Genomic DNA, 14,232 nt, shown 5'->3' on the forward strand with positions numbered 1-14,232 from the left:
GCCGTTGTTTTTCTATGGGATTCGCTTTGGGAACAATGGGGGAAAAAGATTGCCGGCTGCCGTAGTTACGAGCCGTTCTGAATTGAATGCGGGGCGCAATTAAAATTAATGTAACAATGAAAGCCAGTTGGAAGGAATGTAGAGAGACGCCTGCGAAAGACGACTGATTCACATTCTGCGCTTAACAAGTTAATGCACGGCACGAATTTACACGCGGCGGCTCCGTAATTCGTTTAGCCCGTGAACTCGGCAATTTTTTCATCAGAAACCGCAGGAACGCGCACTTTAGCTTCGACGGAGACCCGGGCTGTCACGTTGCGTCCCGCAAAATGGCGCCGGAGGTCAGTCGATAACATTTGTACGATGATACTGACAGCATCGTCGGAACTATCTTCGCTCGAGAACCAATCGCTAAATAAAGTTCGCGCTGGTCCACGAAGTACGAGCTTAAATTGTAAATCTCACGCTCGACCTAACAAACCGGGGATTTTCTGGTTCACTGTTCCGAGTAAAGAACGAAGAACACTGGCCATTGTCCTAGTGGCTCATTCTTTCGAACATCTTTCCCAACAATAGACTGTAAACTTTCCGCGGGGACGAAGCAGCTCGCAAACCTGCGAGAACAAAATTCAGTATTCTTTTTGATGGAGGTTCAGCGGATCGACACAGTTTTATATTAATAACTTGACATATTTCACTAGCTATAAGCATGCTTCTTGACGCCGCGCCGGTTGTGGAGGAAGACGCCGAGAAAAGGTGAAATATAACAAACAATATCGCGATTATGTCCTACTTCGCGTGCCCCGTCACTTTTTAATCGAAGAACGCTGTAGCTTCTTCTCTTTGTTAGGGGAAGAGAAACGCAAAACTCCACACGAATTTGTTACAGAAGAAGCAGAAGCTAGGAAAAATCAATCTCTAAACAGTCCATACTGACACTTTCAAGCGCTATAAGTTGAACTTTACATTCGAGCCTAAGAAACGAGGTATGTACTTCGTACATTTTATGCAGCGCGGATGAACGCTGTTCATTGTCTGCGTATCTTTTTCTTTCGAACACTTTTTATCCTGCACAATGGAGTACAACCTATCATCGAGAACAAGAAACAGTTCGCAAAAAAGTGGACTCAATGTTTATTCAGTACTCTTGATCAAGAACGATAGTTGTGGTTTCTCTTGTCTGTAAAAAGAACTCATGGATCAATTGGCTCTGAAAAAGTGGAGAAACGAAGATCAGCATCTGAACAATTATGACTGACGCTGAACCAAAAAAAAAAAATGCATTTAATGTACGATACGATATTGTACGATTTTTAATCGAAGAACACTGTAGCTTTTTCGTTAGGTTATCGATTGATTTGTCACAGAAGAAATAAGTTGGCAGAGATCAATCTCCAAACGGTTAACATCGACGCTTTCAATATTATACTGATCTTTATTTTTATTTACTATTTTTTATTTATCTATTTGCGCATTTCAATCCTTTGTTTACAAATTGTACATAGAAACAAGAGTGTAAGAAATATATCTATAAAAACTTATTAACTTATGAGCTAATAAACTTATAAATTTATAAACTTATAAGCTTATAGACTTATAAGCTTATGAATTTATGAAGTTATGAACTTATAAACTTATAAGCTTATAAGCTCATAAACTTATAAACTTATGAATTTATGATGTTATAAACTTATAAACTTATAAACTTATAAGCTTATAAATTTATAAACTTATAAACTTATAAATTTATAAACTTATGAACTTATGAATATATGAACTTATAAACTTATGAATTTATAAACTTATAAACTTATAAACTTATAAACTTATAAACTTATAAACTTATAAACTTATAAACTCATAAGATAAATAAACTTTGAACGAAATATATACGCCAATAGAAGATATAAATTTATGTGAATTACATAAGTTGAAGTAGTCCAGATATTAGTAAGACTTGTCGACGTTGATAATTATAGGACAAACGCAGTTATACGAACCATCTAAAGAAAAATGAAACTCCTGACGTATAAAGCTATAATGTTCCCTTTCAGTTATTAAATTGATCATGGAAAGTATTTCTGGCGATACAACAGTGTCATTAAGGAGTTTGTAAGAGGAGATCAGATCTGATTTGATACAACGATGTGTTATCATCGGGAACTAGATCCTTTCACTGTTAGATCATCTCGTGGACTACATCCAGTTAATTTTCAAACGATATAGCCAAAAGAACAGTAGTTTCCTCTCTTCCGTGCCCCACAATGGACTATACAGCCTTTCAGCAATACGAGGAAGCAGATCACAGAGTTCGGAAAAAGCAGTTCCTTTCTTATCGAACAGCGTTCCCGATCAAAAACCGCGGCCCGCAAGAAGCAGCGTTAGATTCTGGTCGGAAGCGGCCGCGCGCAAACAAGATTCATCTGCAAACATCTCCGATCGATCTGTCACGGTTTATGGATCGATAATCCGCATCGACCAGGAAGCCGGTGGCGGCGACACGAAAACAGAAGGTGACCGTTAACGAGAAACGCAATTAGCTGACTGGCGATTTCACGCGCGGCAGAAAAGTCGCGATCGAGTCGCGCTAATGCGATTCCAGATGGGCGACAGCGTGGAGAAAAAGGAGGAAGAGAAGAACGGCCGGCGAAGAGGAGAAAAGAACAGTTGCGTATCTGCTCGGTCTGAATATCCAGAAGCGCCTCTCTCGAGAAGGTGGAGGAACAAGCCGCGGCCAGACCCGCGACTATTCCCATTCAGCCCGGGGCTTTTTGTTTCGTTCGTTAGCCGCTTTGCGGGACTTTTTCGGGGTCCCAAGAGGATTCTCTTTCCTAGTCGTATATCTTATTCCGCTCTGGCACGGCGTTATTGTGCCCGGCCGACGCGCGGCGGGCCGACGACCGCCACCGCTACCTGCTACTCTAGATTCCCTCTTCCGTTTTCGTTCCCTTTTTTCGGTCGCGCTCCTCTTCTCGCCGCGCCGGAATCAGCATACAGGTTTACGACACAGATTTCGCGCCCGGCTGTGACGAATGGCCCAACGCGGCGGGACATCTCCGTGGAACATCTCCGTGTAGACCAAGACGCGTTTTAGCAACGGCCGCCGATTTCTTGTCGATTGATTTCTGCGATTCGGACATTCGCTCAGCGCAAATGAAATGTTTCGCACGAAATGGTCTTGGATAATTTCTGAACCGTTTGCTTATCGTCTACGTTAGAATTGTACAGGGTTATATCGAATATAAAGAATATAGTTTCTGTTTCAGTTGAGAGGCTTCGCTATCGCGAAACCGAATTTGAAATCCAGCATTTTCAACAGTGCTCGCATTAATGAACGAAGATGGTAACTAAATTACGAGCTTTATTTTCATTGAAATCCACTCGAAATCCATAAACAGAAATGGGTAACACACTATACGTCATGTTCATACTGATTATATTGTTAGTATTTATAACTGACATATGACCTCTATCGAGATCCATCATTCTAAACCATAGCTACTTATACGCGTGCTCGTTGAATATTCAAAGTTGATTTTCTCGACAACGGAGCCTCAAATGAAAGAATCGTGTTCCTTGTTTTTGATTTGTTTATTAACGTAGAATCAACCACTTCTCGGTTTTGTCACCGATGTTGGGAGACCCTGTATTGTTACGGGAATAAAGGTTACACTTTTCACTGTTTTACTTGGAATAAGTACTTTTTGTTCACCGAGGAACGTGTAAAATATGTTCACTCTTTACGAGATGGCGTATATTTAGGCGTATATTTTTTTTAGGTACATACGACTCCTTTGATCGGCACTAATAAGGTTAAGTTTTTGTTGTTTCATCCGTCCTTGCGTGATTACTACATTATTATTCTCTCACTGTAACAACGGTTTATCCCGTCGATCGATAAATTTATTAATATTATTGCGTTCGCTTTTTTTGAAAAAGATACGTGGATTTTGGCAATTCGTGATCATTAGTGAAACTCGATCACCGAACATGGTACCTTCGATGATGTTTGTACTTGGAATCGATGGATTCGGTGGAATGGCGGTAACGCCGTTGACATTTTAGTCGCCGCTACTCCATTTTGCGTCATTTCATCACTGAACTTGGAACTTTTAGCAAAAAAAGATGCAAATCGATGTCTGTTCTCCGTGGAATCGACGTTTGAAATGATGAAAACTGATATCTGGATTCCGCACGATTAACGCATTCATCAAAGTGACGGTTCTCGGCATTGTTTTTTCGCTGTTCGTGGTTCGAATTCATTTTTGTTAGATACATATGCATAATTGTGACACGATGAATACGCATAAGGAAGATTACGAAAGCAATGTTTAATACATATGTTGCACCACTCCGCTATATGTATAAATCATTTTGTAAACTTCTAACGGAATCGAATGTTTGACAAAGGAGTCCCTCCTAGAATATTCACTGTTTTCACGATCACTTTTTCGGAGCAAACAGCACTATGGACGAACTTGTACACTGGCCTCTTCAACAATTTTGTAGCAAATCTTCCACAAAATACGTTCACGAATCATTTTACCATGATTTTAACACCGTTCTCCTCGGAGAATACGACGATTGTCTCCGCTCGCAACCAGAGTGTAAAAGGTTGAACGGAGCTATGACGAAATATTCCTCAACAATATACGTGTTCAACCTGACAGGATGATTTATTATCTTCTAAAGCTTATGTGAAACCCTCTGTTATTTCATTTCGTAGCCTCGAGGAGATCTTAGCGACAGATTAGCCCTCGATAATTCTCAATCGGAGTAGACTCGATTGCACCCTTTTTCTAATAACTCGACTGCTAATCTACGATACACGCGAATATCAATACTTCTGACACTTTGTTCCCCATTTTGTGATCGTACCAAGGATTTCAAGAAGTTATGCCTCGTGTACAATTTCATTGAGAATGCTCGCGGTATTTACCGAACAATATCGACAACCAAAATGCTCGGAATTCCAACGAAAAGAAGTATTTTATTTTCCCTGACGCCAAACTTGTCGCACGACAGTGACTTCCTCGGCTAGCTGTCAAATCGGAAATCTCTCCACAGTTCTCCAAATATTTTCAAGGATCCACACGCTGCATCGAAGCGCTGGCAGAACGGTATCCACTAGTCGCTACACTTATCCCTAACTTATACCCGAAGAGCATACGGTGAATAGCCTCGAATCCGTTGTCGGAAACGACGCTTCCAAGACATTCTGAACAAAACGCGGGACATACGCCCGATGTTCCGAGGGTGGATCCGTCGGAGAACGGTATACTAATCTGACCCGTGTGCTCTTCAACGGGTCCATGCCCCGTGAAATCGTTCGAACACAGCCTCCGTTCACGCGTAAAATGCCCGTACACTCCTTCGCGTTTTCACGGCGTCGGCCGGGAGCTTGGAAATTAACAGTCTGCAGTTGGCTTACGCGTGCACTTCCTTCATTCATTTCCGAATCGGATCATTCTACGACGCGTTCACACGGGACAGTGAACGTGTCGAAGACGATCATCGCGCGCGGACACGTAAAAGGAGAAGCACCCGCGTTTTCCGCGTTAACCGAATTGCACAGGCTGCGGATTGTATGCATTTATGACAAGAATGAGCAGAAGCCATTTGAAGTGGGAAACAGATTAAAGAATCGAGGAATGTTGAAACTAAATGTTCAATTTATCAAAGTTCATTAAAGGGAGACGAAAACTTCCACACAAGTGGCTCCTGTTCCTGCAGTCTAATGATCGCACACATTGATTAACTAGCTTCGGCAATTTTCTGTCACTTTTAGGTCAATCTCCGAGCTTCACTCGTAACGTTGTCCCGTCTTCTTTGTTTAGAAGTGTTCAGTGGACAATTTGCAGACGAGTTGATTGTTTTACACCGAAGCCAATCAACCCTTCAAGAATGTATCTACCGTTTTGGTGACAGCTACTTGGGGCCGTATTCGTATTCGAGTCTTATGTCCGTCATGCTTTTAAGACGCCACCTAGACTCGTAGCCGGTACTTGAGATTTTTCTTGAGAACAACCTCAAGCAGACCATGCTCAACGTTATTTCTACCGACGATGTCGCAAGACACCTTTTAATAATTTCTATTCGACACTATTTTTACGAAACGGGTTAAAGGACATTTTCTAATAATTTTTGATATAGATTATTTTCTATGTTTCCAATGTAATCGCTTCACTGTTGCCACAGTGGTCACGAAATTAACTCGGTAAATTGAATAATACAAAATATCGGTAAGAATTCGTGTTAAAAGCCAGTCTTATCGACAAGACTCGCCTGTGAATACGGCCCCTGAAATCGCCAAAAGTCCGTCTCCTCGCGATTTCTTTCCACGCGCCTGTGCACGCAGACTTTAACCCTCGAAACTCCGCAGATCTGTTCATCGGACGAAACGGACCGTCACCTAGCCGGCGAGTCGAGGGCTAACCGGAGTGTCGATTTCCCAGCTCCGAAACACGAAAGACCGTCGAGCGACGCGACAGCTCGGTCGTTACGAAATCGGGCGGCAAACGGAAGCGGTGATCCAGCGGTTTGCAGGAACAAGGACAGCCGATCTGGGTTAACTATCGTCTATTATAAAAGTAGGAATAAAAAAGGCTGCGAATACATACAGTTGGGGTACTCACCGTCCTTGGGCGGTGAGGGGCACTGGGGCGCGTACGATCCCAGGTGATATCCGTAGGCGTTGTGCTGGTGCATGGGCGCGAACGGATATCCGGCTAGCGCGGACCTAGGACTGGGGAATCCTGCCTCTGCGTGTTGCTGGTTCCCGCTGCCAGGTCCGGACGTTTGATGGCCGAGCGCGCCGACCTGGTGCGAGAACTGATGGGCGCCGGGCACATTGTGTCCGCCGGGGTAACCTCCACGCAAACTCGCGGGATTATACAGATTATTGTGCTGCAGCTCGATGAACGCGGACTTGCCGCTTTGGGAGACCGGGGTGCTGGACGCGGTGCTGTCCCCGCCGTTCCCGCCCGGCGGGCCAGGTGTCACCGATCCGAGCCCGGTGTGATGAAGATGCTGCTCCATGTCGGAGCCGGCCCCGCCGGCGCCCGCGCCGCCACCGCCGCCGCCGCCGCCGCCCGCGGATGGTCCACCGCCGCCCGACATGCTGTTCGGGGTCGGGGTACTAGACGGACAGGGGTCGCCCGCCCCGAATGGGCTCCCCAGGTCCGTGAAGTTGAGCGTCGTCGTGCTGCCCGGACGCTCCACCTTAGTCGCGACGTCGATGCCGCCGCCACAGCCCACGGTTCGAGCGGACAAACTCGCCGACGACGTCGTCGCCGCCGCCGACGCGCGAACACCGTACGGCGCACGAATCTTGGGGCCTCTATGGGGACCAAGGTCCAATCCACCGAGCCGGGCTGCGAACCGATACGACCGCTATGGGCAGGATTGATACATCGACGCACAACAGACTGATGATTAATCGGCGTTGCTTCACTGTCACGACGATGCCACCGATTGTCACCGATCGAGTCACCTATATGTAGACACTATCGTCGAGTCCGAGTTTGAACCACTGTTACACCCGCGTATCTGTGCGCGACGGACCGCGCGCGATCGATCCAGAGTCAGACACGGTCGTGGATGTTTGCGGCGATGGTCACTCGCGGAGAGGACCCTGCTGATACAAGTCCATGCTGGATCGTTTCACTGCGCGGCGGCCTCACCGAGAACGATGACGAAGACGGTGATGTCGATGCTGCTGCTGCTGCTGTTGCTGTTGATGACGACGACGACGATGATGATGATGGGAAAACGTCACCGTCCATCGAGGATGTTTTACACTGGGACCGTGCTCCGATTCGCGGCACTCGCGCGAAAATAAAAATCCCGCCGGTCCACGGGGCGACCGGAAACCGAACCGCGAGGACGTCGGGTGTCCCGGATGAACGGGTCGGTCCAGCTTCTCCGACGGGAACCGGTAATCTGTCGACCCCACTGCTCTCTCTCTGACAGCACACTCGCGCGAACACCGCTCTCCGGTCGTGATTTAATTGTACGTCGCCCGACGATGATGATATGACACTGGCGTGCGCGCGCGCGCACACACGCTCTCCGCTCGGCCAGCCAGCAAAATGCGTTTTCCACGCGGCTCGCGGTGATTACTCGCCGTGGAGCATCGTGTCGGCCGACCTGGTGTCGACGAGAACGGCCGCGACGATACGCGCCGATACCGGCCACCGTAGGGAGGAAGAAGAGGAAGAAGAAGAAGAAGAGAAGAAGAAGAAGACGACCACGACGACGACCACGACGAAGAAGAGAGAAAAGCACACACGCGCGCCTGGCCCAGTAACTGCAGTGCACACCGCGCGGCGCGGACCGGTATAATGATACATAATGAAGCCGGAGCCTCTCCCCGGAGCCCGGTGCACCGTTTCCGAAAGTCGCCGCGGTGGCGCCACTCAAGGCCACGCCCCGATCGCCCGTTACCGTCGCGCCGGATTGGGTCGAGCCCCTTCCCCCTACCGCGCCGAGCTGACGTCAAGCGACCGCGTTGGCTGCGCGGAGGCCATTATGGTGGCCGAGTAGGCGGCGCCGAGGCCGGGCCACGCCCACCGACGTCCGACGCCCTCGGGGCGACGGCGTTCGCGGAGGTGTTCTCTCTACCTGTCCGAGGCCCGTTTTCGTTCGTCGTGCGCGCACCTAGCCGCCACTACTCCCGACACAGACACCGTCGGGGGTATAGCTCGGCAAGAAACCCAGAGGCCACGCTCCCGGTTGCTTCTATGCATGGAGCGCGCAGTTTCGCCCATCCTCGAGACCACGGGGCTCCTCTATCGACCGCGAGATTCGACGGGAATCGAGGGTTCGGGGCTCGGTGACATCTGGAACGCGAGTGCATCCCGCCGGCGCAAATGTTTGCTGCGCTACCCGACTCCCGATGCACCGAAACCTCGCCTGTGCAATCCCCAAACCTGCACTTTCTTTCTGGGAAGTGTCGCTTTCGATCTGGCCGAAATTCTGTGGACTCCGGACACTTTCAGATCTATAATCGAAATTTTACAAACGAGCTAAAACAATCTTGCGAATACAAAAGTGTGCGTACATTTAGCCTGGGGTCTTCAGTGACCCCGGGATTAAATCCTCCTGCATACAACTTCAATGAATCACAGGACTCCTCTTTTCATCGGGAATATTGAACATTTTAGCGTTTTCGAGTCTGACAACTTTCGCGCTGCGTTTTATGCGTTTTAGGGAATTTCTGTTCATTAAGTCGCAACCTTTTGGCTCGTTTCGGGTGCAGTATCCAGTGTTCACGTCATAGGAATGACTCGCAGTTGCCGAGGATCGCGAACGCGCAGGATGCCGCGAGATGTAAGAATGCGGTTTCCATGCTATTTTTATTCGACTAGGACACGATTGTTCGAAGAAAACACCACTTACCCGAGGCACTCGCATACAAATAAGGAATTAAGAACATGCATCGTAATAAAGGACAGTCGAACGTCGCCGTGACAGTTTGACAACAGACGACGTCCTTGGCTCCGCCCATTAACCCACCGCGAAAGGAGTGGACCGCTGGCAGACGGAGGTGGAGCAGCCCGTACGACACGTTTTTCCGTTCTCATGTAGGCACACGCAACACCGCCGCTAATCCCTCGGATTCGTTCTTCGGTAAGAAATTTCTGCTGCAAATGGGCTTCGCATAAATTTCCATCAAATCCATCGGATTGTGTTCGTCATTGTTCTCAACGTGCGTTCGATCGAATTAATTGAAACGGGTGCTGCGAAAGTTCCTAAACAATTAAAAACAATTAAAAATAGGAATCAAATCATTTCCTGAAAAAAGTGCAATAAAACTGTGTTAATTGATTTCGTTATGCAGTAGCATATAAGATTATTACTGGATGTCAATGCATCGAGACAATTTATGTTCACAGTTCCATGGCTTTTTTCAACAATTATTCCAATCTGCTCGATTCGATAGAACTGCGTTAATTAGCGTCGTTTTGAAGTAGCGTGCACAGTTAATATTGGTTAGTAAAATTCTGTTTAACACAGTCTTACGAGGATGAAATGTTCCACAGATGCGGAAAGATAAAAATAACTGTTCCGAACACGAAAGGATTCACTTCGCGATACACGATGCATTTCCGCTACGAAGCAAGCGCAGAAATTGCGGGAAACATTTCAACTTCTATTTTCGCGGCATGACAACAGAACCCTCGTGAATTACTGAAAGAGGAACACGTCGCGTACGTCCGCAACTTGTTTAATTTCAAACAAAACTCTAGCCGCGGCGCGTGAATAATTTATCAGGTCGTCCGCCGCATAAAAATCGCATAAAACGCAGTTACTTTGATCCGGCAAAATCTCGCATTCCTTTCTCCAGGCTTCCCCTACGTTCAAGGTACATCGAAAATTGCATACCGCGAATAGGTGTAACGCGAGCTGTGACCCAAATTTTCTTCGAAAAAGATGCCAATCTCGCGAGAGGTCGCATTATAGGTAATAGAATTTTTTATCGAGCCAATTTTGCTCGGGGAGGCTATAGAAGCCGGTAGCACCGACAAGGTAGAGAGAAAGAGAGAAAGAGAGAGAGAGAGAGAGAGAGAGAGAGAGGGAGAAAAAAAAGAACGAACGAGAAACAACCGTGTGCCCGTCGAGGGAATTTCGTAACGCGACAGGTACTTTTCGCTGATCCTATCTGCGAGCGCTGCACGGCAGAGACAGGTGAAGGCGCGGAATAGGATCGGGATCTGTTTCGCGAGCAATCTGAAGCCTGGCTGCTCGCCCACCAACTACCTTTGTCTACCAATATACAATTAATCCGATGCAAATTTCCCTGGCAATTTCACGGACTCGTGCAAACCGCCTCTGCGCTCGCATACCTCGCTCGTGACCCCCGCTAATTCAATCGAGTCGAGAGGCTCGAAATTTCGCGATCGTTTTCGCGAAAAGGGCTGCAATGTTGCTCGTCAGAACCCTATATGGTGAAACCATATTCTCGGATACCGTGGCTAGTAAAACGAGCCCTTGTAACGTTACAGTAACTTGCGCACAATGTTTTTCCTGGATCGTCAATTGATTTTATCTGTGAGAGGATTTTATCGGTGAAAGAATTTTATCTGCGAAGACGGAACTGTTGCCATACTTTCACTTTATCGTAGTTTGAAGTTGTTAGTTCTTTTTTTCAATCATACATTGTGCATAATTATAAAAAAGTAACTTCTATATTTTTACCGATATTTGAACAGAAACCAAGAAAAGCTTTATTTGCATATAATGTCTATTTTCTATTATATTATATATATTATATATTATATTATTATATATTATTTTATTATATTATTATATTATTATTATATTTATTATTTATTATATTATTATATATTATATATATATATTATATTATATATTTCTATACATAGAAATACATCCAATTCTGTTTTTTGCATGGTCTAGAAAAATAAATTCAATGTCCCTTTTACGCAATTTCATTCGGTTCAGCACGGATGAAAAAATTACTTGTCGATGTTTCTTTTTACACGGTATTTTTTAACACTTTTTTTCTGGAACGTATCTACCGTGTAAAAACCGAATTGAGTGAAAGGTAAATTTCGCAACATAAAAGTTACTTTAAGTCTATAAAATTGTTGCAAGATGAATTATGTTTGGAAAACGTATAACTTTATTGAAAAACCTTGGCAGTTCTAACAAAAAAATTTAGCAGAAGTGCTTGGATAATAAAGTACGCTTTTCTTTTCATTTTACGTGGTCCTTGATTTATCGATTTCCCGCGGATCCGCGGAGTTCGAATTGTTGAAATTGCGAGGCATTAATTTAAATATTCCGCGGACTGTGATTGGTCGTTCGGTCGAGCATCATTGACTCCGGTTAGGTGGCGAAGCTGGCAAAATCAGAGCGACAGAGACGGCTAATTAAGTCGAAAGTCGGGTGGAACTCGACTGGGAAACGACATGCTCCCGGCTGCGGCCGCTCGCTTTATCTGATCGCTCCTAATCGTCTTCCCAGAATTCACTGGTTCTTTTTTTTATTCTGACGTTTTATATCGTTCTCTCTCGGCGGTGCAATTTTTTTTCATCGTTCCCTGGGCTCATTGTTTACCCATGCTCAACTACCCAGCGAATCATAAATTTACCCAACCGCGTAATTGACAAACGATGATTTTAATTAACGAGGATTGCTTATGGAGCAGAAAGAAAAAGAGAGAGAGAGAAAACGTGCACGAGAAATAAAGAAAGAGAGTGAAATTCCCGAGGAATCAGGAGCAGAAACGGCTCGCGACAGAAACCAGCGAGCGCGGGGACATTTCTTCGGCCGAATGATAATTACGCCTAATCAGTCGCCGAGCACGATTACCGGCTCGGCCACGGGTATCGTCTCCAATGATACTAGTTACCGGGATAATACCCCGTTCATTAACATTGCATCACGTTCCACCGGCGCACACCTACTCGATACTTCAATTACGCGAATATTTATCCCCGATACTGTCGTCTAGCCACGTGAGATTAATTGCACGACGACGGACAATAGAAGCGTACCGGGAATTAGTTTCCATGTAAACAACGTTCTCCTTCCTCGGCTAACCATGATCGAGACCGACCATAACTTATCCTCGCTTTGCTTTAACATTCATTTTCCGAACGATCGAATTACAGTCCCCCCCCCACCGTTCTGCAATTCATCATTTAATTATTGTCGGCCTTTATAATTACAATTTTCACATGCCCGTCAAAAATTACGCTGCGGATTATGCGTAATTTATGATGGAAAAACAGCAAAAATATTTAAATAATTTAAAAATGTTGGTGCATGGATAATTGCGTTCTGGAAGCATCGATTCAAAAACAGGCGTGCTTCGTTAGATGTTTCTTTCCGACGTGTTCTGTTTCGAACACTGTTTGATAAAATTTACTCGAGCTTGTATTTTTACATCTTTGCTTCGGCATTGCCAAACGAACATCGCGAATGCTAAATTATTTGCTAGAAATTGTCTTTTAGAACTGCAATTATTTTTGCAGAAATTTAATACTATTGTCAACTGGTTAGAATGATTAAGAAAGGAATTAAATGTCTACGCAGCTGTTACACATTGCAATCAATGCAGACATCTTCAATGTTTATCATGATCAATGTCGGATCATTCTGCCAAATAAAATATTCTATATTGTATGCAAGAGTCAGATATCGAATAGGAATGTCTCTTCTGCTCAATAATTTTTATGACAGACTAGACACACAATGATCCGTCCACTAAACATTTGCAATGTTTCAAATTGGACACTGAAAACATACCGAGGTCTAAAAATGATATATCGCCTTGTAAAAATGTCAATGTTGAATTCATTTTACAATCTTCACAATATATATTAACAAAAGCAATAATAATTTCCAATGAAAGCTTTTTTTTTAAGAGACATGAAATAAAAATATAAGACTAGTCACTTAACACGTTTCCTGCCATAAATTGTTCAATTATTTATTCAATATTTAACAATGAAGTAAAATAAAGTAGTACACATTGCATAAATTGCTATTACATTGGGAACAACAGAAAGGCTCGTATCTTCACAATATATATTAACAAAAGCAATAATAATTTCCAATGAAAGCTTTGCGATTTTAAGAGACATGAAATAAAAATATATGACACTTAACACGTTTCCTGCCATAAATTGTTCAATTATTTATTCAATATTTAACAATGAAGTAAAATAAAGTAGTATACATTGCATAAATTGCTATTACATTGGGAACAACAGAAAGGCTCGTATCTTCATAAATACATTACGAAATTCGTCGAACAAAGAAGTGTCATAAATATCGGCAATAGTACCGTTATGAAAATGGCCCGCCGTTCAAGGGTCAATGTTGTGAAAAGATGTACTTTGCAACGCGTTTAAAAGTGATGAATACGTTTCCACCAAAATAATGAGACATTACAAAACTGCGGCATAGAACAGAACAAATAGGCGTGTTCGATGCAATAATGAACAATTACGTACAATATATCGATCTTTAGTCGAAACATCAAACGGTCTGAGCGAAAATTCGAGCGAAGACGGCTCGGCACGGATCGCGTTAACCAGTGATATCCTAAAACACGACACCACGAACGGCGCGTGGCGAATGCGCCGAAGAACCGCCTCAAGTGCGAAACTACCGAAAGATCAATCAATATCGCGAGACTTTGACTTCTCAATATATCCGGGCCGTCCAGCAAATTACGTTAATTGTGGCTAATTCTTG

The 14,232-nt window shown here is 44.6% G+C and overlaps 1 protein-coding gene across 5 annotated transcripts in view; it reads right to left on the reverse strand.

Annotated features, from left to right (window-relative positions):
- Positions 1 to 8,319, reverse strand: part of Dll (homeotic protein distal-less) — a 140,206-nt gene extending 131,887 nt beyond the window's left edge. For 2 of the 5 annotated variants that reach the window (XM_033477866.2, XM_033477850.2), the window contains exon 1: positions 6,636 to 8,317. In XM_033477866.2, coding sequence (XP_033333757.2) covers positions 6,636 to 7,119 — 484 coding nt within the window. In that variant the 5' untranslated portion in view covers positions 7,120 to 8,317. Of the gene's footprint in view, positions 1 to 6,620 lie in introns of all 5 variants that reach the window. The other 3 variants (XM_033477842.2, XM_033477857.2, XM_076521278.1) reach the window with 3 other exon arrangements.
- Between the last annotated feature and the right edge of the window lie 5,913 nt (positions 8,320 to 14,232).

This window comes from Megalopta genalis, chromosome 4 (genome assembly GCF_051020955.1).
Source record: "Megalopta genalis isolate 19385.01 chromosome 4, iyMegGena1_principal, whole genome shotgun sequence".
Taxonomy (NCBI): domain Eukaryota; kingdom Metazoa; phylum Arthropoda; class Insecta; order Hymenoptera; family Halictidae; genus Megalopta; species Megalopta genalis.